Source organism: Lonchura striata, chromosome 2 (assembly GCF_046129695.1).
Source record: "Lonchura striata isolate bLonStr1 chromosome 2, bLonStr1.mat, whole genome shotgun sequence".
NCBI classification, from domain to species: domain Eukaryota; kingdom Metazoa; phylum Chordata; class Aves; order Passeriformes; family Estrildidae; genus Lonchura; species Lonchura striata.
Genome location: NC_134604.1, coordinates 82,837,650 through 82,862,188, shown reverse-complemented (window position 1 = coordinate 82,862,188; position 24,539 = coordinate 82,837,650). Strand labels below are relative to the sequence as shown.

The 24,539-nt window shown below is 39.8% G+C and overlaps 1 protein-coding gene across 1 annotated transcript in view; it reads right to left on the bottom strand.

The window, feature by feature from the left end:
* DHRSX (dehydrogenase/reductase X-linked) overlaps window positions 1-24,539 on the bottom strand; it is a 160,645-nt gene that overhangs the window by 20,698 nt on the left and 115,408 nt on the right. The window contains exon 6 of the mRNA XM_021546634.3: window positions 10,538-10,745. Coding sequence (XP_021402309.1) covers window positions 10,538-10,745 — 208 coding nt within the window. The remainder of the gene's footprint in view (window positions 1-10,537; window positions 10,746-24,539) is intronic.

Below are 24,539 nucleotides of genomic sequence, written 5' to 3'. Positions count from 1 at the left end.
TGTGCCACAAATCTAAACCAGGAAAGAAAAATAAAAGGCCAGCCCCAGATCAAGGAGAACCTCTAAGGAGCAGGATCAGACATGTCTTACAAGCTTTACAAAAGAACAGTACTCCACACAGAGGATATGAAATCAAATCAGATAATCCTTGGTAGAAGAATATGCAGTAAGATTCAGACCTGGATGCTTTTATGTTCAGATCTTCTTTACTTTAGCAGATTCTGATCAGCTACACTTGCATAAAGCCACTGATGAAGTACCACAAACTTCATGAGGATGGAATTCATCATTTCATTTGCAAAGGGAAATGAGGACCTAAGTTCTTGTTACTGGTTACGATGCGTGAGTATAAAAATAGCCTTTGTAATGGGACAACGTACAACCCTGACAGAAAAACAAGTATACTGCCCCATAATTGATGCTGTTGAGGCAGGGACGGACGAAAAGACTCACACGGTTCAGAAGGCAAAAGAAAGTTTATTAGCAGGAAGCAGTGCCCCTTTATAACCAGGATTGCTAAGGTGAAATATGATTGGTCTCAAAGTGAAAACCTTCCACACCATTGGTGCACTATGAATAGCACACTGTGGTAAAACATATCTATAAACAACATGAACAGAAAGAGAAATAATTGTGTTCATTCCTTCTCCTAGTTTTCCCAGGTTAGGTTGGGAGAATTCTCTCTTTTCTCTCTGACTGAACTGAGAATATCCACACATAATATCCTTCCTATATAATTTTTAGAATCAAAAAGCAATTTGAGTTGGAAGGGATCTTAAAGATCACCTAGTTCCAACACAACTTCCATGGGCCAGGACACCTTCCACCATCCCAGGTTGCTCAGAGCACCATTCAGCCTGGCCTTGAACACTTCCAGGGGTGAGGCATCCACAGCTTCTCTGGGCAACCTGTTCCAGCACATCACCACCCTCACAGTAAAGATTTTTTTCCAAATATCTGATCTAAATGTACTTTTTCAGTTTGAAGAAATTTCCCCTTGTCCTGTCTTTGTAAAGAAAAAGTCTCTGTCTATCTTTCTTGTAAGCTCAGTTCAGATACTGGAAGGCCACAGTTAGGTCACTATGAAGTTTTCTCTTTTCCAGGCTGAACTACCCTAATTATCTTTGCCTTTCCTTGTAGGAGACATACGTTTAATCTTTTTGGTGTCCCTCCTCTGAACTTGTTCCAACAGCTCAATGCATTTCCTGTGCTGGGGAGCCCAGAGCTGGATGCAGCACTCCAGGTGGGAGGAACCCAAATATACTCACAGTGTGTATAAGTTTTTCAACACTCTGAGCTCCAAAAACAACAAGACAGCTTTTCTCTTTCTACATTTTTAATCATCTTAGGATAGTATATGACAAGTGACAGACTGTAGAAGACTAAATTTTGCATCTTAGGTTTGGCAGGCAACAATACTGAGTAATTCTCTTCCTGAGACACAGCCAGCCCCAGCCCGGCACACAGCACCAACTCTGGCCCCTGCTATTCATTCAAAAATAACAGATATACTAAATTGAGAAAAATACTTGTGGGACCCCTAGGCTTGCTCTGGGGTCCCATGTGGTGGTGAAATTTCTCTTCCAACCCGTGCTTCCAAAGAAAAACTCCACAGGCTTTAGCTGTTCAGTCTCAAGGCAGTTTATTGTGAGTTATCTAAAAGATTGTCTTCTCAGGCTGCGGCTGTTTGATCAGCGGCCCAGGCAGAGACACACACACACCCTGACACCCTGACTGTCTGGTGTCTTCTTCTTCTCTCCCCCCGCCCAGGGCTGCTGCTATCTTTTATATGATATATTACGTATTGCATGTTTATAGTTTTCCCCCAATACCTACTACCTATATTACCAAGTGCTTTTCTACTCTAAACCAATCTGTGAGTGCCAACATCACCAAGAACATGGAGGCAAGGAAGAAGAAGGAGGAAGAACAGGATCAGCCCACTTTCCTCCATCTTAGAACTTCTGACCCCCATGTACAAAGTAAAAACCCCCCTGTACAAGTGCTAAAACTCCCCTGTACAATATTAAAAACTTTCCCCCTCTGTTTTGTAACTACTTTTACTATATTATCTAACCTTTTGTGGCTGCTTGTTCCACCTCCAAAGTTGGTAACTCATTCCATGGCTCAAACTCAAAATCACAGCTGTTTCCAGCTGCCTGCCAGGGTCTATAATGCTTCTGACCAAGGCCTGGAACCTCTAAAAATGTCTGAGAGACATTTTGAGTTCCAACAAATACTGATATGACAAGTAGATCAAGCTTGTAAGTTGGTGATGCCAGCTCCAAGACTTTGATGAACAATTAGGAGACATGGGGAGCAACTCAGTTTTTAAGACTGTGCCTGAGCCTAGGACCAGCAGCAGCACCTCCTTCCTATTCCAGTGACAGAAAAGTAGGTCAGCATGATGGGGCCAAAAATACCACTATAAAGCCCATCTCTGATAAGCTGTCCAAGTTCATTGTTTTATTGCACATTTCTCTGGTTTCATCCAAATTCTCTTCTGCATACGTTCTGTATTTCCTGCAGAGTACCTGGTCTGTGGCAACGTCACCCCTGTTGTTACTTCCCCTTTCCCCAGCACTGAGATGGCACCACACAGATGTAGTCATTTGCCCTGAAGAGACTCACAGACACAATTTAAACAGAATGTTTAAATATGTAATAATGTACACGAACCACTAGCTCTTGAGAGATTGTATTAATAATATGTTTGTGCCACATTTAGGATCAGGTTCCTTCTAGAAAAAAATGGGGACTAGAGGCACTAAACCAAAGTCCCTTCTTGTGTTTACCTATTAAAATTCACCAAATCCCAGTATTTAGCTCAGAACATAATGAGAACAAAAAGAACCACTACATCACATAGTATCTCAGTAGTCTTTCTAAAATGTAACACAGAAATTTGTGGCTTGCAGTCATAATCATTATAGTCATTACTGAAGCCAGAGTTACTCATGCGACTTCTGAACTAAAAGTTTTCATAACTCACAAATTGGGTGACAGATGATCCTGTTATATTAAAAAAAAAGTGTGTTTACTGCTTGCAGTTCATCCTCAAAGAGTAAATGGTGGTTGCTTCCCATGGTTCTCTCTTGTTACAAACATTAGGCTATTATAAATACACACAGGGAGTACCCATGTAAATGCATGGCGATACTGTGGAGGCACACCATGAATTGTAAACACTTATGAGAAATGCATTTCGTAAGTAACCGGGATTTCCTCACCCAGGGCTGCTGTAGTGAAGGCACACAATAGGTTATAAACATATATGAGAAATGTGTTTCATAAGTAACTGGGATTTCCTCATCTCTAGCTGCCCACGAGCACATTTCCCATTTATATGGAAAATGCTCTAACAACTGAGAGCTGCCATTTGCAAAACTAGATTGATAGCAAATTACTTGTGGCCCAATTCTAAGAACAAACCTTTACAGTTCCTATTCTCTCCTGTGCACATCCAAAATCCTACCACTTTCAGTTAATTTTTTTAAAAAACCTAGAAAATTAACATTGTGCACCTTTGGAAAGGACTCAACCAACTGTATACAGCACAGACATCTACAGCTGAACTGGTCACCAGAGGACCTCTTTGTATTCACTTAATTCAGTGGTCCAGCTGTAGATAGTTATCCTAGGATAAGACAGGTTCTGTAGTAGCAGTGACCAAGAAGAAACCACACCTCTGATGCTGGCATTTAAACTGCAGAGATTTATGAACCAGGAAACCTGTCAGAGGTGACTTCCAGGTATAAATGCCTTAGACCTCTAGAAAAGGGGATGTTTCCAACTTCTTGGTAGAACCTGACATTTTATGTCAACCTCTGAAAACTCAGGAAAATCACCAAAAATTGTGTTTGTGTTGTTCATGGAAGAATTTCCTTACTTCACACTGAAAGTTTTTTCAGTCTCCTTCAGCTACTGGTAACTTACAGACTGTTGTGTTCAGAGAGGGGGAAAGGAGGGCCTGTAGGTCTCCAAAATCTCCTAAAATAATATTTCACTGCAGTGGATAGAGTCTTTAGGTAATGGGGCTCTGCAATGCAATTTTTTTAGGACACATAACTCACAAATAGCAAAGAAATGAGGAATTCAGATAGACCATATACATATGTATGATTACACAAACATATGAATATATATTAAATAAACCTGAATATGCACTCCCCACAACCTACTCTTCTGCATCTTTTTATTTTAATTCCAAACTGCTGCTCATCCATAAGCTAATTTGGAGGATTATCTAAGGGAAGCCAGTGGTTTTTCTCCTTAACTCTGTTTTCCAACTCATTCATATGGAATAGAGAAACTGTCTGCAACTCTTGTTCCTACCCTTGCTGAACGGATAATTTCATTTGGGCTGGTGTTGTTTCCTCTCTCTTTTCTTCTTTCTCTGAGAGATATACTGATGAGAAAGTTAGTGGCTGCTCTGTATCCTGCTGCCAGTGGGTTCAAGTTTCCAAGCAGAGTTATAATACATGACCATTTTAAGCACATAATGATTGACTTAGTATTTCTCTGATGCATGAGGAGGAATTAAAGTTGTGTGATGATATAACCCATAATTTAAAAGATTTTGCTAATGGTCTAGTGGAAATTTCAAGATTCTCTAATTTCACAATCTTTCAGGCTCTTTTTTGAGACCTTTACTTTAGAGACATCAAGGAGACTTTCATTTAAATTGAGAGGAATTGGTCCAGAGTCCCTGATATGCATTTGATCCATAGCAAGATTATCCTCCTTTTTTGTGTTTTCTCAATTTTCAACAAGTTTGACTGAGGATAGATTACCACACAAAGGTATTAATCAAATACTTAAGAAAGTACTGCAAGGAATAGATTGATGGATGGAAAATGTCTTTCCTAATTAACTGTGGTTTCTGAATATGAAAGCAGTTACAGATTACAGGATGATAGGTGTTGATGTGCTAACAGTGGTTGGGCTCATATATTTTCACAATTTCTTAACTGTTTAATTACTCTCACCCCAGTAAAGAAATGGAGGGACTATTTTTCTCACTATTTTGGATAAAAATTTAAATGCTTTCACATAAATAATCTTCCTGGGCTGTCAGGTTAAATCAGCAATCTTCTAACACACCAGAGTTAAGGAAAACATTTTCTTACACAGTAAAACATGCAGCTTCTGACATTTCAGCCACTTACTGAAATGTCCAAAACAATTTCACACAGTGCAAACATGGGTTTTCACATAGTGCACAATATAGTTTTAACCTGTTTGCCTTTAGACCATTTCCTGGGCTAAAAAGGGTGAATCCTGTAGGCAATATTACACATAGAAACTGTTTTCCTGTCCTGTGAACAATTTTGAAAGAGGGAAGACAATCTTCCCATTTTGCACTGTGAGAAGAGGAAAAAAAAAAAAAGAAAAACAAAAGAAAAAAAAAAGAAAGTATCTTATTTTAATTAAACAACTAAAACTGCAGGACAGGATGTGAGATGTATCTCTGTGCACACTACTTCATTTTTTGCTTGCTCTATGCCTGCGTTTCAGCCTGTTCCAACTGGCACCCTTTAAGAAGAGGAAGCTTGGGTGTGGTTTGGGGATAAATCACATCAGCAGCTACTCCAAATAAGTTAAAAAACAAGAACTTCAACATCCTTAACTCCCTGTGATGCACTGTGACATAATCCCACCCATTTTGTCCTGTCCCCTACAGCAACCATACCCTCCTTTTTGTGACATAAGTTGAGGCAACGAACAGAAATCCTTCATTTTCCTGCCATCAAAACATCCTGTCACAACTCTCATGTCCCTTCAAATAAATATTTTAACCACTTTGAGCTTAGAAAACATGCAGAGAAATCGTGATATCTTGGGATCAGGGGAGTCACAGGTTCAGTGGAGACCAGAGTCCAATGCTATTTATGTGTGCCCTGAGGGTCAGGCTACCTTAGAGGGGTCTGATCTGACTTGGAACAGACACACAGGGCTCTGTGTTCAGAAGGCTCTGTGCTCAGCAGTTACAATAAATAAAGCAGCCAAGCTTCATTCACATGTCCCATAATAGGCAGGACCTGGATACTAAACAAAGCAGGGAGGTTCATGTGCAAGAAAAAAAACCCAGATCACCAAGATTTTGGGAATTTAACAGTAGATTATTTACTGGCCTTCTCAGGCCAGTTCCCTCATCTTTCTCCCTAGAATCAATCTATAGCTGTACAAATAATAAAATACTTAACAGATGGAAAAAAGACACCTATGGCTCTGAAAGCTTAAATCCCTGTACCAACGTGTACAAAAATGGTACCTGCTGAAAGACCAGTGTTACTGGATTCAAGCAGACTGTTTTCTTCTCTATGTTTTTGACCAGAAAAACCTTTTGTAAAATTTAACTGCAAATTATACGTTTCTGCAAGTTTTCATTTTTGTGAGAAAGGCCCAGATTAGCTTTATGTGAGGACCACACACTCTCATGCACAGAAGATGTTGATGCTGATGAATTGCTGCTTTCAGCTGTGGGATTTAATTACTCTCATTCTCTTACAGCTGGTGTTATTGTGTGATGATGTATTTGTCTTCTGACACCTGGGGGGTAGGATGAAATAAACTTACTATATTCACAGTGCCAAAGGGACAGTTGGAATAAGAAATGCTGCAATAAGACCTGCATGACTATGTCCTCTGGCATGAAAGATGAATCCAGGTCCTTTATATCTTGTTTTCTAGATGTACTTACTGACTGGAAGCATTTTTAAAAAAATGTAATAGGAAAATTACACTAATGTTAAGGCTATTTTGACAAGGTGAAAAAAATGAATTAGTTTATATTGACTGATGTCTATCTAGTCTGTGTTCCTGAAGCCTTTCCCTTCATTTTCACAGGCTGGCAGGGTCACTAATCCTACTCATTTTCAGTTTGTCAGTCAATAATCACTTATCTGGCACAATGTCTTTGTAAATGACAGCTGAGACAGGATCTGATGCAAAGCCTTCCTTCCACAATGCCTTCCTAAATACCCATCTGAGCTGGCTGAAAGGACCAAGTACTCTATATCTGGTAATGACATGTTCACCAATCTTGTCTTAAACAAGGTTTTGGGGAACTTTACAACACTGCTATCTGTCAAATGTCTCTACTTTGATGCCATAAAGAAGTCATATAAAGCAGAACAGTCCCTGTTATCGGACATTAATGAGAATCAACTTTTTTGGTTTGCTCTAAGGCATTTTAATTGTATCACAAGCAGAGACCATCTGGTTTAAGAATGAATATTCAGTAACTGCTGCAGATGCAGAAATACTTGGGAAGGAAATGGTATTTCCTGGTTTCCAGCTTGCACAGTACCCAATGCTAAAGCTGCTGTGTTGCACACTTAGCTAAACTGCAATTTGATGCTCAATGAATGACTTTTCAAGTTATTACTATCTCATTAATTAGTGTTTATTGGTTTGAACTTTATCTCTTCAATAAGAAGATGAATTTATGTTAAAAATTATTAAAGGATAACATACTTCATTGCATTCTGCAGAGGACTGTGTCAGCTCATCAGATTTTATTTAGTAAGAAGTCATAGGGATAGAATTTTTTTTGAGTAATAAACATAATTTATCTCTTGTGTGACAGGTGCAGTCCATGTTTATGAAAAATACAGAGAAAATATTTGCAAAGTGCAAATTTAGAACACCACAGCAGACAATAACTTTTCTGAGAAAGAATCAAGCTGAGAAAGAATGAAACCATCACTTCTAAAGGGCAGGCATCAATTTCACAAATTTTATGGCTGTCACCAGAACCTTTAGTTTGGCCTATCTTATTTCTACAGGAATGCCTTTCACTGCAACTTCTGGGGAGAAAAACACCAAACAGATTTGGCCAAGACTTTTCTGAGCCATGTATAAAGCCTAGAAGATAATGTTTTGCAATTTTAAGAAAATCAAGCTGTTAATACTTTGAGTAAATTATGCATACATATCATGGCCTATTCACAAGACTGTAGGTCTATTCATTTAAGTACCTAAATATGTTGAGGCAGATGTTGAGCCAACAGCCTTGTCTGCCCTGCTGAGCTGCCTCAAACATGAGCAGCCCAGCGAAGGTGGGGGCCAGGCTGCAATCCCCAAGAGGTATTTGACTTGAACATAACTGGCACCAGTGCTGGCAGAAATGCCTTGAAAAGTAGTGGGGGTTCTGCCAGTTTATTTGGAATTAAATCAAACAAGATGTTGACTCTCTCTTGAGGGAATGAGATGTGCTGCATTTCCTCACTGAAGCTCTCTGGGCTGTGCTGGCTCTCAGGAGTGCCATGTTGCCATGAGTGAAGCAATTTCCAGCACATGTTTAGAACCCACTCTGGAATACTTCAGGATGACAATAGTTAAGTCAACATGATTAGAGAGCTATCACATAATTTTCACTGCATTACTGCCATAATCCTAGAAGGAAGATTCATATAAGTGCCCAGGAACAAAATTCCAGGGGAGAAGAATCTATACTACCAACTATCAGCTAATATTACTAGACAACTTAATTTTCTTACTTGACTTCTTACTTTTCTCAGGAGAAATTTACCCTAATGCACGAGACCAACACAAGACTCACACAGACTTGAATGTTGAATACTACAGCCCTCAGTAGGGCACTGTTAAAATTGCCAGACAGACTTTCAATGTGAGCTTGCTGTGGAGCTAAACATCTCCTTGTGATGCCAATCAGGGCACTCCTCTGGGATGAAGCACTCCCGAACACATACAAATATCCTAAGCAGTAAGCAAAGAGTAGAAGCTGGAGCGGGAGCTCAGAGGTCTAAGGGAGAATGTGAGGAGAGAAAGTAAGAATTTCCCTCTCCTGTGGCTTTTGGGAAAAACATATTGAGTGTTAGACAAAAATGTGAGAATCTCAACCTCAATAACTGAAGCATTCAGATATCCAAACCTGAGGTTATTCTGACTCAGAAAGCAATTAATACATTTGTCTTTCAGTCAGTACAGGCATCACTCTTCCATACAGATCAGTATGTCTGTCTGTCACCTATTTCAAGGCAGAATTTCTTTTGAGCAGTATCACATCCAATGAAGAAAGAAAGGGTCAGAACTATTAGTGGCAAGACTGTTGGAGTTGTAAGAATGGGAATCCCTCTTGTGAAAAAACATTTTAAATGTTCAATGACATCTAATTCAGTGTCTAAACATCATCAGTATAATACAAAAATGTCTCCTGGGCGCATCAATAAAACTGGGGGGGATTGAGCTCTGTAAACAACAAGAGATTTGAAACTCGCTCTCAGATGCAAGAATTAGGTCAGAATTTTGTCTCTCCACAGGAAACTCTAAGCACAAACTAAAAATCTACATGAAACTTTTCTATTAGCAAGGTGAAGTAAGTCCAATGAAAACAACTGCCACCCGAGACTGATATTTAAAATGGCAATCACAAGAGGGAAAACAGGTTTAATGTACATAGTTTGGCAAAGCTACAGTCTGCTTCTTTAAGAATGCATTACAGATTATGAGCATTCTTATTACAATTTTATTGCACTTTTCAAGGTGCACTCAGAAGGATCTATTTTTTTTAAATAAGGGTTTATTTGTTTGCATCTTATTTTACAGTCTTACTCTTCCAGCCTCCAGTTCATTTCTAAAATGAAAGCAACTGATATTTCCATATCAAAGTTTAAAATTAATTTGCTTTGTGGGACATGATTCTTGATGTAAAATACTTCATTTTAATTAGGACATTTAATTTTCTCTAATGGAATCAGGTTCCATTTACTTAATCCAAAACTACTTTCTGAAAGAGCTATAAGCAGTACATTTTCTCAGCACAAGCCCTTCAAAGGTCTGTGTGCATGAGGAGATTGTACCTATACAGCTAAACTGATTTCAGCTTAATCTACTTACACCCCTGCAAAACGTTACCAATAACTGAGTCTGCCCCACTTCTGGATCAGTTTTATTAAAGAACTTTTTGTTTCCTAGTGCAGACAAGGATTGGCTAATAAAAAATCAAGTACCATTACAAATAGGTGTTAGAATGGAAAACCTAATTAAAAATTGTCCCACCTCCCTGAGTACAAGTGTCTGGACCTCACATCCTGAAGCACAGCCACCTCCCACTGCCACTTTTGTACAACTTTCTTCTTCCCTTTGCCCTCCTCTCTGTAACATGTTGTGTACATGCAGACCATGCCAGATCATGTCTACTTCTCTTTAAGAGAACGAACAAGTCATTTCTGAGGAACACTTTGCATATTCTGGCTCCATGTTAGGGTGATGTCCTGCCCCCATGCACGCACGCAAACACGTGGATAGATCAGGGCAGAGATTACCAGTGCAAAGGCAAAGACTGCAAAAGGCATTCCCTTTCCCTACTGTGACAGCTCGCTCCCTCCATTTGAAATAAATGTCTGTTTGCTGGAAAGCCTGTCTTTATTGATTTTGTACATCTCATCAGCACAGAGAAATGCAGTAAATACCATATACTATGATAAACTCATAAACACTTTCACCTCCAGGCCTACTGCAGCTTTCACAATACAGGGGCACAACAACAGAATTATTTTAAAGGGAATACCTTGAAAAATAGCCAGGCTGTCATCCACTTGACCACTTTCACAACCCAAAAGACATGCTTGTAGAGCTCAGTATTCACTACTCCAGGGTCTACTACATTAGCAGTCACATGGCTTCCATTTGCAGTCAGAAGATGCTGTAGTCGATAGGTAAATAACACAAGGGCAAGTTTGCTTTGGGCATAGGCTCCATGGGGTGAATACGAACATCTGTACACAGGAGAGAAAAAGAGAAGGAGATGCATGTAAAAATAACCAGAGAGAGAACAGAATTGCACAAACATCAGATGTACCACATTTTGCAATATCCAGATATACACTGAGATGTCAGAAGAAACAGTTTATCACTGGCAGGCATGTTGTTTACTCAAGTTCTGGTGATTATTCCATCAGACACCAAGTATTATTTATAGCAGGGAAAAATGTTAAAATAAAATTACACAATACCTGCCAGAATCTTTCTGTCAGACTCTTTAAAGTAGAAATGCTGAGGCATCAATTTCTGGGCTATCATCACCTGAAGGCCCTTAAACTTCTCTCTCCTCTTTCGCTCTGCTCTTTCCAAACATACACATCCTATTGCCACCTGTTAAATTCATGACTGATCATACTACTTCTTGTTGCTATTATTATTTTACTGCATCAGAACCTACTAGTTGAAGGCTCCTGTGTTGGGAACAGTACAGATGAGTAAGGTACTCATTGCAGCTGCCCTGGTCACACACCAGATTGTGCACAGCTAAGAGATGGATAAAAAGATGAGCCAAGGAGAGCAGCTGCAAGTGTAACCACAGTTTCCAGGCCCTATACAGTCTTTAAAGCACAGATGGCTGGCAGGATGTGTGCCAAAGAGGCATGACAAAGGCACACAAATTAAAGGAGTTACAGCAAAACATTACCTGCTGAGACTCCCGTGTACCTCTCTCATCTGGATGTCAAATGTGCCTTTATTTCAAGTCAAGCTTTCTAGGAACTTCTGAGTTGAGTTTCATTGCATGCAGGCAGCAGTACCTTTTTTTTTTTTTCCCTGAAACTAAGCAGGCTAGTTTCAGGTAAATTAGCAGGTATGCCGCTTAAAATGCTCTTCCTGACTGAGGCTTCTACATCACTTCCACAGATTCCTATGCCATAATAATTCACTCCTGTAATTACTCCAGCCTCCCATCTAACCATTTTTGTGCTAAGCAGAACCAAAGGTAAATGGTGGCATTACAGACAGCTCTTAGGCAAAGCCTAAAGCAGCAGGCTCCTGGGAAGAGTGGAACCACTCCAGCCTCCATCCGCTTTGCCTCTGCTAAAGCCTGGGGAAGTGGTCCTGCATGCTGCAGCTGCTCCCCATGTGGACTCAGAGGTTAGGGCAGTAGCAGAACCTTAACCTGTTGGTGAAAGTTGATAGAGAACACCCACCCAGGAAGAGAACTCTCTTTCCTCGTTCCTCCCTTTCCCCTCAATGTTGTACTATCTCTGTGATAGCCACAGCTATCATCATCTACACCTTCACCCTAAGTGCAAGAAATACCCAGACTAGGGATACTCTTACTGTGCTGGAAAGCCTGCCTGTGTTTTCTGTGGCTGTTACTATGTGCAAGTTTTTTATTTTGAATGAATACTAAACATATTAATTCATTTTGTTATCTCATTCTTGTTGAATATCTTATTTATAATATCCTGTGCACTTCATCCCTGGATGTTAAGAATCAGGCTGACTCGCTACAGAAGTATGAAGCTACTGAAGCAATTTAACTGTCCATGTTATCTGAAAGGACTCAGAAACTTGGAGACACCACAGTAAATAATACAGCTTAGCCATAGGAAGTAAAAGACAACAACAAAAAACCAACACTGAACCTCCAGTGCATCTCTTTACTTTTTTTTTATCTGTGTCTTTTTTTTTGTACAAGGAAATCACGAGCAGTCTACAAAGGCATGATATTAACTGAGAACCAAAAAGGACAGCTGATCACAGGTGGCCCTTGCACCAACCAACGGCCTCAGCTGAACCATGCTGAATAACCTACCTTCATTATCATAAAGATAAAACCTGCACCTTTGGGCAAAATGGGCTATTTAAAGAGTAAAGAACAATCACTGCATGAATATAAAAGTGATTTGGTATTAGTCAGGAAATTGCAGTTACGTTTTAAATTCAGTAACGTCCATGCTCTGATCTGAGACACTCAAAATGTCACCTTATGCTTCATGCATATTCCAACCCCTTTAACTTGAAGGACCAGATCCTCAGCTGCTACAAGCTTCTCCTGTGCACAGCCGTGCAGGGCAGAGCTCACACTACCCATGGGAAGCAGCATTCATCCCAAGCCGCCTCCGGCAGCCAGCTGGCAGCTCACCCTGGCACTCCTCCATCAGCGCCACCATTCCCCCACTGCACACAAGCTGGGGCACGGGACAAGCCTCCCAAGTTGAACCCGAGTGATCTTGTCTGGCAAGTGGCTTGCAGGGAAGCAGAGCTGGGGACTACTCTGACTTGTTCTGCCTGGGTCTAGTCGGGCCTTCAGTAATCTTCATATGCCAGGCAGGAGGATGCTCCCCATGACTCCCCATTCCCACATTTTGTGCGAGCGCTGTTTTGACTTACCTTGTGGCAATGGAGCATGAACTAGCTGGATCCTCCAAAACCTTGTATTTTGCATAGTTATGTATGTCAGAGAAACATGACTGCTGATAAGATATAAAAGCTACCCAATCAATGAGGAAGCCTTTTATATCACAAGTGCAGAGATGCAAATGATCTGCAAGGCAGCCAGGAATCAGACTTCAATAACATAATATAGATATGAAGAATATAAAATTGGATACACAGAGCAAAAACTTTTGGCAGAGGCCCTGCAATGATTAGCTTCTCTCTTCCCAATTTCTGTGTGTATGTTTTTTGCTTTCCAGGAATCTGACATGAATGGACTACATAAGACAGAGGAATAACATGACACAGAACTGATGAGGATTTCTGTTAAACAACTGATTTTTGTCAGTCTCCATTTTATTAGAATCACATTGTTTAAATGCCACATTGAAAAAATAAATCAACACTGGTTCTATGGCTTCATTACATCCAGTGCTGACTTTATGTATCAGAAAAATAGGCACGTGAACTTACACCATGATTCTGTCTCCTATGCACACACAGAATCACAGAAAGGTTTGAGTTGGAAGTTTAAAGATCACTTAATTCCTTTAACTTACCATTAATAAGAGACATCTTTCTACTCAACAAGATTTCTCAAAGTCCCATCCAACCAGGCTTTGAATGGATGGGACATCCACACTGTTTCTGGACAACCTATTTCTGTGCCTCACCATCTCCATCATAAAAATTTCTTTCTTTTGTGCAATCTAAATCTACCCTCTTTTAGTTTAAAACCATAAAATGTATTCTTCTTACACATGGAATTACCTGGCTTTAAAGCCTATGCATCTAAATCTAGCCTCTCTTGGCACTTTATGCCCTGTATGCACATTTTTTACAATGAATAAAAGCATAAATGCATACTAATTAAAATAATACTGACATTATGCATTTCCACATTTTCTGAACATTCTAAAATCTTTCTGAAATCAAAGGGCATACAAGGGGCAAACCATCCAAGCAGAACACAGCTTACCAGCAAACTGTACTAACAGAGCAGAACACATGAGGTGCCTGTGACGGTTGGACTTTTGCTGCTTTGAGGACACAGGACATTGATGCTTCACAGCCAGGCAGGCAGACTCTTAAGCAGAGAAACTCTGCCTCCTAACTGTGCAACCAGCCAGGCAAAAGACTGGTAGCTCCCAGCTCCTGGTGGTACACGTGGGTGCTGGTCAGTCAGCTAGAGAGATAAGGAGGCACTGGTGTTCAATGCCCAGGGATACAGCCTAATAAACACTGCCCACCCAGCTTGGGCAATGCCAGACAGCATGCGCTGTGATATGGCAAGCCTGAACACAGTCAGAAGCCAGGAAAAGTGGAGCAAGAACTTGGTGGGAGGAAGTTGAGTGGGAAAGCACAGCATGCCTGGCATCAGTAGGTTGGAGAAGTTCATGCTCACTCCCTTGTTTGAGTAGGGCTCGCTCTGGACCACTCTTCCGACCAGAGAACACAGTGGCATCCCCCAGGGTGGCATCCCCCAGGGGATGCTCCTCCTTAGCATTTTGCTGAGCCAATGCTGATAAAACAGGGCAATGCACAACTCACTAAATGAAAACAGAAGGAGTTAAAGCAGGCAGAGTTTAATTCACCGCTTTGAAATCTGTCCAAGAAAGCACCAATACACCACACCTTCTCCTTCCTTTGAAAATAATGTTTTATGGATTCTATACAGATGAATAGAGGACCAGGATAAAGCAGGTTCTGCATTTTGTGTCCAATTAATTTTTAGCAGAAGTTCTTACTACTGGATCAAGATTTTTTGCAATTTAAGCTACAGGTTTGACTTACTATTACAACAATCAGGGAGGAGAAAAGAAAAGGATTGTTTTGAATTTTTACAAGAACAAAATAAGTAGGTATGCCATTCTGGAGTGAGTGCCTTGAGGTTTGCTAATGTTTTTCCTTCTTCTTCTTTTCTTTTTTTCTTTCTTTTTTCTTCTTTCCCACCAGAAGCTGATTAGCTGATTTTGCCACTTATCTCCATGGTGCTGTCTCCAGCAGCAGTCTCCCTATGGAATGTATTTCCAAAAAGTAATGAGAAGCCAATTTCAAAGTGAAGCCTGCAGTGGCTAATTAGGTGTTTAAATAGGGACTCAGCTGCTATCCCAGTTTGAAAACCGAAATCATGTTTAGCACATCTCTTGGCAGTCTTACTTGTTTCTCCTCAGGTTGGCTTTAGTTGTCTGTTTTCTACAGTGGTCTCCCACTTAAATCAAACAATCCCATGTTTAGTCAAGAGCATTAAGTGAGGTCAGGGTACCCACTGAGTAACAGGGGAAGCTGTGCTGCTCAGCACAGATCACTTCCTTCACCCTCCTGTGCACGGGGCTCTCTTGCTGCTCCCAGCTTTGCAGCCTCTCTGAAGGCTCCTTTCGCTCTGCACACACACAACAGACACCATGGACTTGCTGACAGCTCCCTGCACCCCAGCACAGCTTGCTTCAGCAAAAGGCTCAGAGGATCTGTGACCATCCTGACTGGCACACAGATCAGTTTAACCCAGCCAGTGCTAGCACTAAATCTTTCCTGATGTGAACTTTCCACAATTGTCTTGCATGTCATCCTCCTTTCACCCATCACTGCTCCCCAATTCCCAGGGTGTTAATTTACCTGGAGGCAGAGTGCACTGAGATCACACTGCAGAAAACCCAGCTGCTATGTGCTCCACTAAAAGACAAGTGATGCAAAACGTGGCTGACATGCTGGGCTTTTTAATGAAAGGCCACACAAAATTTCAATATATGCCTTAGGATGAATCAGGGAATTAAGCAAAACACAGGCTTGCTGTATTAAAATGACTAAAGCTTCCTAATGATTTATGTATTAATCTTGCAATGCATCATCATCATTGCTTAGCCAAGACTATAAAAGTCTATTATTAAACACTTCTGAAGCTTTCACAGTCTTAAATATTCTTTCTTCAGGGAATGCAGCACAAGATTTTTCAAGTTTTGATAGATTTTGCAGCTTATTTTGAAGCAGCTAGAGAAATATATTGGAAAATAAACATGTCTTTATTGCTTATCATAAGTAGTTTCTTTCTCTTCTCTTATGATAAAGCTTGAGTCTTAAATATTGTTTATTAGATTAAAGCAGGCTTCCTGACAGCACTACATATATTTATTCTGTGAACACATTTTCTGAGTCTCATTAATTGTAATTTTCTCTCAATAAAAACCAAACAAACAACACCAAACCAAAAACAAAAACAAAAACCCACCCACCAAATAGAAATACAGACAAGAAGAAAAGAACAAGCTGGAGAAATGAGAATAAGTATATTACCACTGCCAACCTTTGAAGTGTTTTGCATAGCACCTGTCCTCTTACCAACTAGTACTATAGGCTCTTGCACTGTCATTCATCTCATGTACATGACTGGGCATTTTGTGTGCTCCTGAGAAACTTCTCATGTACTTCTTCATGAATGTCTCTGCAATGTATGTGATGTATAACCCTAAAAAAATCAATTGTGACAGTATACATATAATAGCTAAGGTGGCTGAAGCAAAAACCTTGAGTGAATAAGGAATGCAGCGTTAGGGACTCCTGTAGAGCCCTCATGACCCTGCGATGAACTTGTTGGAAAGGATGGCTACCAGAAAAATACATGGAATTAGTGGTTCTACATGAGGTAAAAAGCAAATCCTTCATGTCCTAATTTGTGGCATGGCGGTTACTTAAGCAGTCAGTGGCAGAGCAATCCACTTGCCTTTCATTCCTCTTCCTGCAGTGAGCTCTTTGGTTCCACGTGTTGCTCACATACAGCTCTGTAAAACCCAGGCTTTGTCTGGAATCTTTCAACTGTTGGAAAATAACATTTTTCTTCCTAAAATTAGAATATAAGGGTAAAAGCCCAGAGCTGGGAAATGCTCTCTCTCTCTAACAGGTAAAATGTTGGTAACGGTCTCAGTAACTGGTATCTCATCAGATCAGCTACTCCTGCCTGGTGCTTAACCCTCAATGCAGTAGGAGCCACAAGCTGGAAGCTGGGTGGTGTTTTGGTTTTTGTTCCTTTTTTAAAGCCATGCTTCCAGCTTCCAGCACTTCACTGTATAAATACATAGCATTCAGTGACTAGCCCCTTCTAATAGCCTTTAGGAAATGCAGAGGGAACAAAAATTAACTTACTGTCTTTTGAGGACTACATTTAGTAAAGAAACATAGAATGTCTTTATTTTAAAATCCTTTATGAAAGCCAAAATAAGTCAGGGCTTGTCATCCTGGGCGTTACTGTCATCCAGATGGAATCAGAGCATCATTTTTCATTTGGCTGATCCCTACTTCTAATGGAAGGAGGTGAGATGCTGAGAGCTATTCTGATCTACTGAGATTGGCTGTGTGCAGCTCAGTTGCTGTGTGCTCAGCATAGCTCTCAAATGCATATAACATGAACTCAAAGGCTGGTCTTCTCAAAGTCTCATCAGAATCAGTACCTTTAAAGAAGTCAAATTTTTCTGTTTGCGCACAGTTGGTGTTAATTTCAAATGTCTTGGATTATTTTAAATATCAATGTCAAATTCAAGTTATAATTACTGTAACTCCATTCTTCCAGGAGATACATGTCTTTATTTAGAATTATATAAATTGCCTCTTTGCCACATTCAGGGCATTTGATGCAATGTTAAGTACATGCTAACAGTTTAAGTGGTATTTGAGCATAATAGTATCCTTTCATTTAATTAAAAATCTCCATTAAACAAATGAATGAGTAAATATATAAAAGGAAGCAAGGGTTTGCATTGCTTTACCCAAGAAAAAGATCACAGCTTTAAGACCTACATTCTGTGTCTTCATGACCCTTTTGAGGGATGAGGAAACAACAAGGACACATATATTTTCATATTATCTCTTGGGTAATCTGGATCTCAGGTTACTGAAGATTGTCACATATCTTGTAAGATTATTTATAGGATTATAAACGGGGGAGGTACTCTCCACCCACTTGTGGAGAGCTTCCTACCTCTCCTGCAATAGAGCTTTTAAGCTGAAGGAAGTAATGGGGGGTTTTATGGTTTCTTTGCTTCTACCAGAATGCATATAGGACCACAAAATACCCAGCAGTAACTTTTATAATCCAAGATATTCTTAAAAAGCATATTGAAACTGGTGTAGACTTTTCCAGATTAGCTACAAGTTCTGAGCTTTTCATTCTGGGACTCAAAAGAAACTGTAAGGTCTGAATAAGCATAATGAGGTGCTGCCAGCACAGTGCACCTACTTGGTTGGCAGATTTACAGTAGACTGTGTTGGTGTATATGCAAAGATAATTTAAGGTTTAATTGTGGTGGGCTCAACCCACTGCACAGCCTTGGATTTAAGGAGGGGCTGAATGTGTTCTGCAAGAGCAAATATTAACCACACTGAAGGACTGGTCTGTCTTACCAGAGGAAATGTGCCTGCAAAATAATTTTTCCTTTGAGATACCTATAACTACTGTGCAGAAAATGCTATGCCATCAATCTTTGTTTACAGAAATAACAAAAAATTAGCAAGTCTGGCACAACATACTTTTGAAAATCAGTTTCTGCTTGTTGAAACCATTTAACAACTTCTGCTTTTTAGAGTAAGAATATGAACATCAAAGCTTCAATCTGAGTGATAAAAGGGACTAATTCCCAGAGTTAAGACAAGGAACAAACTCATAAAAAAGACAGCTATTTGTAAAAATCCATCACAAGAAGCCTTCTCCACAGTTGGAAGAAGAACCTTCCTAGGTTAAAGAAGAAATACAGCTGAAAAATAACAGGTACCAGAGGAAGTTTTCTGCATCCATGAAATGACTCAAAGTCCAGACACAGCATGAAAGGCTTTTGTTCTTGTGAGACTGTACATCAACAGCATCACTCATCCACTGTCAGAAATCAGGTGGGATTTAAATAATATTTAAATATGAAAGGGACCTGTGAAGAGGGAGGGTCTTATCTGAGGAACGTAAGAATGCCAACTTCAGCAAACCACAAAAACCTTCAAAAAAAGAAGTAAGATACAAAGCAGTCTACAGACAGCGTTGCAAATTGTTATTTTTAAGTACCATAAAGAACAATGTCAGCAATCACTTTCTGCACCATTTGGTATTAGAGCTGAGTTTTGGGGTTTGCTTTATAAATTTCCTAACACTGTGTAACCCTGGAATACTGTAAGCAGGGATCTCTAATGGAAAACCAAGCATTTCATAAGAAGGGGCATGGCATAGCCTGCGACCAGAATGTTTAAGACCTCTTACACTTGCAGACATGCCAGAACCTAGTTAAATCTGGCAGGTTTAGCTTTTCAGGAAGTGACAAGAAATTTCATGTCCTGAAAAACCAACACAGTCACACAGCTGCCCTGCCCCAGCCCTCACAAAAAAAAAAAAAAAATAGTAAGATTTGCTTTGACAGGTTGACTGATTGGTTGATTGATTTTTTTTTTTTGTGGCAATTCAGGTACTGAACATGCCCATCACTGTTTTAACATCGCTGTTAAAAGCTCTTGAGCTTCCCCAAAGCTACTGTGAGCCAGTGCTCCTCAGTATCTTCCCCCTTGGGAAGCTGAGATTTTGCTGTGTACAGCCCCTCTCCACCTCCCATGGCAAGAAAGGCTGGGCTACCACAGCACCCAAAACATCATGAGAACAGAGAAAGTGAAGCAACAAAGCTACAACTCTATCAGACATTCTGGCACTATTAAAACTCCTGGGGGCTAAAATATTTTATGTTTACAAAGATTCATTTTACTTAGAAAGCATAGCTTTCACAATATATTTTTTTATCAGAAGCTTGGTTTAATCAAAAGACCAAATTTTCTTCACAGGTGTGGGTTTCAACTGCTTGGTCTGCTTTTGAACAGATCAAGTTCTCCTTCTTCGAACAAAGAGGTTTAGGATGAGGAATAGAGAAAAGGTTAAGAGTTAACAAATCACAGAGGCAGAAATCTGCCTTCAGCTCCCTGCACAATACCACATAATCCTTAATGCTTGTGGCAAGACATGGAATGCATGGCTATGAAAAACCAGGAGCAACAGCAGGGCTGAAGCTGGAGGGGGTTTCTGGAAGGTGAGCTGATAATTTTTGCCATTTCTCTTAACACATTATTCCAGGGATTTACAGGCATGTGTCCCAGCCTTCCCCAGCTATGTTAGGCAGCCCAAAGGGAAACTCCACTGACAAGGTCCTGGGTGGATGGTGGTAGTTAAGGCAATCAAGAGAAATGCTTAAAATATTGGAATAATCACACAGGACAAGAACTCCAAACTTGGAAGGTTCATTCAGCCTTAACGAGTCTTTTTGCTGACAGGAAGATGTTAATCTAACCCTTCCCCTCTCAAGGGCAGCAAGCTCTCTCTCCCCTCCCAGTTCTCCAAATCCCTTTTGCCCTCTCTATCACATGAATGCAATACATTAACTTACAAATTACCACAGAGCCATCTTGCCTCTCTGGAAAACATCACATCTGTTAGAGCCACTGTCCTGAATGCCACTCAGAGCTGGCTTCCCCCACCCAACCCATGGTGCAGGGAGAGGCTGGGCAGCAGGAGCACCCATACTCACATACTTCCCAGCATGCTGCAGTTTTGAACTAGTTGTGAAACTTCATGTCCTATTAAACCAATAGCCATTATTAACAATCCTTTGTAAAGAACATTAGTTATTTTAGACAAAAAGGAATTTAACATTGTGACAACAAAGTAACTACACTTAATATCCCCAAATACATGTAAGTCTGACATTTGTGGTATCAGTGTTACACTCTGTTATTGTTCTCCAGAAGTCAATCAACCCTAAAAGCATTTTGATTAGACAGAATGAAAATACATTGATGAACATAAAATGAAAGCTTTCTGAAGCTGGCATCCTGACAAATATTTCTACGTCATTGGTTGTAGGAATGAACAAGAATGGATAAAACACTTGATGCATTTAAGATAGAACTCTGTCTTTTGAATTGATGAATTGGTCTGCTGATACAGTAGCCCATTTATTTTTTAAATTACTTACAGAATTTGAGATCTGTGCCTTCCCCTATACACTCATTTTCCAGGCCAGTCAATTTCTGCAATTAATGCTAATCACTGCAAACACAAGGGATCATTTTGCAAAGCAGCAAATCTTTTTGCATTTATACAAAAAGTATTTGGCAAGGACTTACGTGTGTGGAGTAAGCATTTGAATACTTATCATCGAGCTCTATAAAGGAAAACTTGATAACCTGCTGCAGGAAGGACATGTCTGAATGAATAGAGCACTGTACTGGAGTTGGCATTTGGTCTTGTGAAGGCAACATGATTTATCTTGCAAATAGATACAGAATATGCAACAGAAGACAACATGCAGAAGCTGCTTAAAAAGCAGAACTCAAACAGAACCATATATTCTATGAGTTAAATAAAACCTATGATAATATCTATCTATCTAATTTACTAGAACAATCTTTTATGATTACTGTTTCTGTATTTTTTCCCAGCATTTTACTGAACAACAGTCCAGTGACACAGCTCTTTATATGTTATTATTAAAGACTTCTGTACTTGCTAAATTGAATTTATAAAAAAGGGGTAATAATGAAAATATCTCCTACTTACATTTACAGATTTTCCTTTATTGTATAAAAAAAATAAAGGCACTGTTAGATATATAGCACTGTTGCACAGATATCTATTTTTTATTGTATAAAAATATAGATATATATGCTACAGTGCTATGTTACACCAGCTTCATGTTTGTTTTTACTTGAATTTAAGATGTTATGCTTCCAGTTCTTCCAATCAGAGAGAATTAAGAAACTTTAAGTGACAGATCAACCATGAAAAGGCACTGAAGGAACTAACTGGGTGTTTAAAAAATAGAAGCCTTTCATTGGACAAAAATGTTGATTCATCAAACCATTTTTAGAAAAAAAAAATAATTTTACACAAATGTCCAGCTTAAAAAAAAAAAAAAGAGAAAAAGAATAAGTAATTTGAAATTGTTGGAGAGATTTGAAAAGCATGGTTTAGAAATTAAACATTGGGAGTTTCAGTTTTATTGTCATACTTCAAAATCTGAATACCAATGTACTCATAGGGATAATTACAAATAAATTTTAAAAATTATTTTAGAACACTGAAATCAAATGTTTTGGTTTCAAAAATACATAAATATTTTCCAAAAGTAATTCAACATGTTAACTTTTAGTTGCTGTTCATAGAAAATATTTTCCAAAATTTCATTAATGCTGATGGAAAAAAATCCTCAACTTTCTGCCCAAACTTAATACAGAATTTTTAACCAACAAACATCACATACATGGAAGAAGATAAGATGAAGGACACCATTCATCCAAGAATAGGAGATCTCCAGACAGTTTGCTAGACATATTTTCCCATCAGTACCTAACACTTCTCATTACAATTCTTTGTGAACTGCCTAATAGAGGAGATGAACAGGAGCTGCCTGATCTCTCCAGAATCTTCCTAGGTCTAGGGTAGAGCTGTTTATCCTATTTTACACCAGCTAGAACACACATGTGGCAGCTGAGAATTCTGCAATTCTTTTCATTTAACTTCTATTGTCTCTGACATGATTCATGCACTAGGGATACAGGGAAAAATACAGAAATTCTATCTAATATATTGTGTTCAGCTCGGTGAGTTTCAAAAATAATCAGCTCCTTCTGCAGTTGGAGAGCAGAGGAAAGGGAGCAGAAAAGTGTGACTAACTGATCTTGAATATATAAGAGATGTGAACCAGAAAAGGAGCTGTGTTACTGTGGCTGGGGAGTGCACAGATCTGTGATTCACAGCATTACAGGGCCCATTTGGTATGCAAAAAGAGAGGATGATGAAAGGAATAGTTAGTCATGGAGAAAAAGCTAGACAAAACACACAAAGATGCTAACCCCCGAGAAAGAAGCATATTCAAGTGCGATCCATAGCCTGGGAAAGAGAATACAGTCTTTTTTTTCATTATTTTCCTAAAAATACTTTCTTACTTTGGTAGGTAGAGCACTCAAAGGAGTGTCCTACACCTCAGCCTTGAAAGAGCACCATGAACTCCAGTGCGCTGCTCAAGCTTATCTCAACCCAAGTGGATGGCACACTATCCTTCAAGCTTTTGCTAAAACCAGACAGCCATATTCTCTCATGACCATACTTTTTTCTCCTCTCAATTTAGAAAGCATCATTTAAGGCAGGCAAAAGAGGAAAGAAGGCCATGTTAGCTGTGGTGATGGAGCACACAGTACTACCCTCTGCATGGAACTGCTGAAATCACCACTGTGGAAATGCTTGCAGATAGGTTGTGTTTCTCTTAAACTTTCACCTCCCTGAAAACAGTTGTGTTCAAAGTAGGGATGAAGGAGAATGATTTGCCTTAGGGATCCCCTTGTCGACTCATGTGATTGCTGTTGAAAATGGTCTGGATCTAAAAGACCACAAAGGCGTTTGATGTTCTTCATATATATCCTTCAGCAAAAGAACTGGGAGAACAGTCAGTGCTCTTGTGCGTGTGCGTTTGCATTTTCAATAACGCACATGAAACAAGCTGTGCCCTGCCTGTTTGGAACAAGCTCTATCCTGCCTTGATGTACCCATGCCATGTCTCTTCCACTGGTGTGTGTGTGTGAAGAGGAGGGGCAGGAAGGGGGAGAAATGGCATTCATAGGGAAGAGATAGGAGAGGGGCTAGGGGGAAAAGATAAGAGGCAGATTAACAGAGAGGAGGACATAAACTGGCAGGTAGAAATAAGACAGCCTCAAAGGGAAAAAAATATAGGGAGGAAAAAGGCAATTTAAACAAAAAAAGCTCAAAAGACATAGACTAAGAAGAAGGCAAGTATGAAGAAAGAGACAAAGAAGGAAAGAAAAGAATGCAAAATGCAAAAAGACAACATTAAATTAACCATCACACTGAAAAGAGCTAACCAGAGCAACATGGGATAAATCAGGTTAGCAAAATGGCAGGAAACAAACTAAAGAGGAAACATGGAGGACAATGATGTTAGCTTCATTTAACACTGTTCATGGGACAGGCCTTCCAACAATTATTTGTTATGCAGTTGTCCTGTGGTCACTGATACGGATGATATCTGGTTTCAGATCAGATCTCTCAGCAGCAAGTACAAGTAATGAGGAGCAATGGCCACAAATGTGACTGCCACTCCAGAATCTCCTGGGTGGGAGAAGGATTCCACAGAAAAGTCTGTGGTAAAGCAGAGAACTAAACCTCAGCTTACTGTCTCCTTTAAGGCAAGACAAGTCTTCTGCCCTTCCTTCTCTGCCATGCTTGATGGATAAATCCCTGCTGCAGTACTAACACTCACCTCTAGTCAGGACACTAGCCCTACTAGCGCCTAGGAACACTGAGACAAGGGGATGGTAAAGAATCCAGCCTGCTGCCA